The 3,694-nt window shown below is 50.1% G+C and overlaps 1 protein-coding gene across 1 annotated transcript in view; it reads right to left on the bottom strand.

Annotated features, from left to right (window-relative positions):
• LOC103804935 (patatin-like phospholipase domain-containing protein 7) overlaps positions 1-3,694 on the bottom strand; it is a gene marked incomplete at its 5' end in the record, with an annotated part of 108,325 nt that overhangs the window by 16,131 nt on the left and 88,500 nt on the right. Inside the window, 2 exons of the mRNA XM_009077569.1 lie at positions 985-1,137; positions 2,890-3,038. Coding sequence (XP_009075817.1) covers positions 985-1,137; positions 2,890-3,038 — 302 coding nt within the window. The remainder of the gene's footprint in view (positions 1-984; positions 1,138-2,889; positions 3,039-3,694) is intronic.

Here is a 3,694-nt window from a genome sequence, read left to right as displayed (position 1 = left end):
GCTGATCTCTCCAGTGCCACGGCTGAGACTTCACAGAATGGCTGAGGTGGACAGGGACCCCTCAAGATTGTCCAGTCAAGTACTAGGATCAGCAGGGGCTGGTTGTCCAAGACCATATCCAGCTGAGTTTTGAATATCATAATATATTAAGGTGTTGGAATGGAGCTTAGAGATCACCCAGCCCCAACCCCCTGCCCGGGGCAGGGACACCTCCCACCAGAGCAGGTTGCTCAAGGCTTTAGCCAACCTGGCTGTGAACACTGCCAGGGTTGGGGCAGCCACAGCCTCCCTGGGCAACCTGGGACAGTGTCTCACCACCCTCACAGCAAAAACCTCTGCCTAAGATCTAATCTACATTTCCCTCTTTCCACTTCTCCCCATTCCTCCTTGTCCTGTCCCTGCAGTTCCTAACCCAGAGTCCCTCTGCAGCTTCCCTGGAGCCCCTTCAGCTCCTGGCAGGTTGCTCTGAGGTCTCCACACAACCTTCTCTTCTCCAGACTCAACAGCCCCAAGTCTCTCATAGGGAAAGTGCTCCAATTCTCTGATCAGCTTTGTGGCCTCCTCTGGCCTTGCTCCAACAGTTCCATGTCCTTATGATGTTGGAGACACCAGAGCTGTGTGCAGTACTCCATACAGATGTGTCTCACCAGAGCAGAGCAGAGAGGGAGAATCACCTCCCTTGCCTTGCTGCCACACTCCTTCAGATGCAGCCCAGGATCTTCCCTAAAATATTTCCTAATATTCCTAACAGGACTATATTTCCTAATAGATATAATTTTCCTATTTTTCCTGTAATATTTCCTAAAATATTCCTAATATTATACCCTAAAAGCTTTTTTCTTAACTTACAGGTAGTTGTAGAGAGTGATGAGGTCACCCTTGAGCCACCTCTCCTCCAAGACTAACCAAACCCAACTTGCTCAGCCCTTCCTTGTAGGACATGTGCTCTGTCCCAGGGGTTCAGCCTTCCCTGGATGCACTTACACAGATCTCGTCGAACTTGCCGAAGTCCAGGGTGCCGTAGCGGTCGATGGGGGGACGGATGTACTCGCAGTAGTCGCTGTTCTTCACCATCTCCAGCTGCCTCACGCAGCACACGTAGGCCAACCGTGTCTGGATCTCGGCCATGTTCAGCACCTGTGCCCAGCCCAGACACACCAATCATGGTTAATGGGGAAATTGCATTTCAGAATAAGTTCTCTACTCACAGTGGAGGAAAAGCAGGTTAGCACAGAGGAGCCTGCTGAAGCCTTCACACATCAGCAGCTCCATCTGTTTCCTGGGTTGTGTGGACAGGCAGCCAATGAGTCTCCATTATCATCAGCAGAAAGGGAATTGCCTTCAAACAGATTTCTGCAGTGCAAGGTTGAACTGAGTCTTTTATTCCAGGATGTAGTGGTACTTTAACAACAGTATTTGTGCACAGTGATCCTTCAAGGCAGAAATCAGTGTTGTCCCATACCTGGAGTGTTCCAGGCCAGGTTGGATGGGGCTTGGAGCAACCTGGGCTAGTGGAAGGTGTCCCTGCCCATGGCAGGGATGGAATAAGATTAGCTTTAAGGGCCCTCCAACCCAAACCAGTCTGGGATTCCGTGATTCTCTGATCTCTCCAGTGCCACGGCTGAGACTTCACAGAATGGCTGAGGTGGACAGGGACCCCTCAAGATTGTCCAGTCAAGTACTAGGATCAGCAGGGGCTGGTTGTCCAAGACCATATCCAGCTGAGTTTTGAATATCATAATATATTAAGGTGTTGGAATGGAGCTTAGAGATCATCCAGCCCCAACCCCCTGCCCTGGGCAGGGACACCTCCCACCAGAGCAGGTTGCTCAAGGCTTTAGCCAACCTGGCTGTGAACACTGCCAGGGTTGGGGCAGCCACAGCCTCCCTGGGGCAACCTGTGCCAGTGTCTTCCACTGAAAATCTCCACAGATGGGCACTACCATCTCTCTGGTTGGCCTCTGTATCAGCACTACCAGTAAAAATATGTTTTCTGGTCTTCAGAAGGAATCTTATGTTTCCATGAGTGCCTATTGTCCTTTGGGCAGCTGGAATATTTCACTGGATATTACTGAGAAGAGTCAAGGACTTCCATTTTTCACCACCAAACACTCCCACTACACACTGGGAGCAGTAGGGTGACCTCTGCCAAGGCCCAGGGCACTGCACAGCTGCAGCAGCTCCAAGAGGCCACTCCTCAGGGACACCAGACCTTCCCAGGGAAGTGAGCTATCACAGAAGAAAACTTAGATTACAGAGCACTACCCACCAACTGGAGTATTTTCTCCTACTTTGGGAAGCACAAACAAGTATTTTAGTTCCAGTTCCAACTGAGGAATGTGCTAACTGCAGTTGGGAGGGAAGAAGAACAGTATTCACTTGGGGGACAGCTGCAGAGCCCAAGAATTTAGAAAATGCAGAAGAATAAGGAACAGAGTTGGCCTGAACCCATGCAACAAGAGAAAAATAATAATAAAATCATGCTCTGCAGCCTCACATTAATTAGCTGTACTTAATTACTGCCTAGTGCAAAAATCTCCCTAAACCAGCAGTCCAGAGACATAGAAGATGGAAACACTGAACTGGACAAAGTCACTTTTACTGAGAGAATGAATAAATTTTGACTTTATCAGAATTTATACAGGTCTAAAAAAGGTTTCTTTGCTCTAACAATTCTCCCAGCCCCTTCCCAGCTTGGGGTTCTACTCCCTCCTACATTACTGCCTTCCCTCTGGTGTCAGGGCACTGCCCAGATGGCTTCATCCATGAACACAAGAGCTCAAACCCACGCAGACCATGCTCTGTCATCAAACCTGCTCCCTGAATGAACAATGAGAAGCTTTCCACTCTATGGAAAACTATCTGCCATTTCACTACAGTTCACAATACCTTGACTTTCTCAGCCAGTGGATTCCACCTCTTCCAGAGCAGCCACCAGCCAGACAAGCAGTCGCCGTAGTTGGTGAGGTCTGTCTCGTCGCGGCTGCCCACGTCGATGGCAATCACCACCTTGGCACCCATGGACCTGGCAACATCAGCTGGGGGAGAAGGAGGTGTCAGTGCCACTGCTGCCCTTATGGACATAGGTATATAGCTAGATGTATGTATGTGGCTAAAGTATGTAACCTGAGAATGTAACCTGATATCACACCCACCACCAGTGTCTCTGAACAGCCTCGGACAGAAGTGGTCAGTCACCATCCCTGAAGGGATTTAAAAGATATGCAGATGTGGCACTTGGGGACAATTTCAGCCCAGAAACCAACCAAATCCTGAACTGCAGCCAGAGGAGTGTGGCAGCAGGTGAGGGAGAGAATTCTCCCCCTCTACTCTGCTATTATGAGGCCCCACCTGGAGTGCTGCACACAGCTCTGGTGTCCCAAACATCAGAAGGACATGGAACTGTTGGAGCAAGACCAGAGGAGGCCATAAAACTGATCAGAGACTGGAGCACCTTCCCTACGAGGACAGGCTGAGAGAGTTGGGGCTGTTCAGCCTGGAGAGGAGAAGGTTGTGTGGAGACCTCAGAGCAACCTGCCAGGAGCTGAAGGGGCTCCAGGGAAGCTGCAGAGGGACTCTTGGGTAGGAACTGCAGGGACAGGACAAGGAGCAATGGGGAGAAATTGAAAGGGGAAATTTAGATTAGGCAGAAGTTTTTGCTGTGAGGATGGTGAGACACTGTCCCAGGTTGCCC

The sequence above is a fragment of the Acanthisitta chloris genome, unplaced genomic scaffold (genome assembly GCF_000695815.1).
Source record: "Acanthisitta chloris isolate BGI_N310 unplaced genomic scaffold, ASM69581v1 scaffold9096, whole genome shotgun sequence".
Lineage (NCBI taxonomy): Eukaryota > Metazoa > Chordata > Aves > Passeriformes > Acanthisittidae > Acanthisitta > Acanthisitta chloris.
This window is presented reverse-complemented; position numbering and strand designations above follow the sequence as displayed.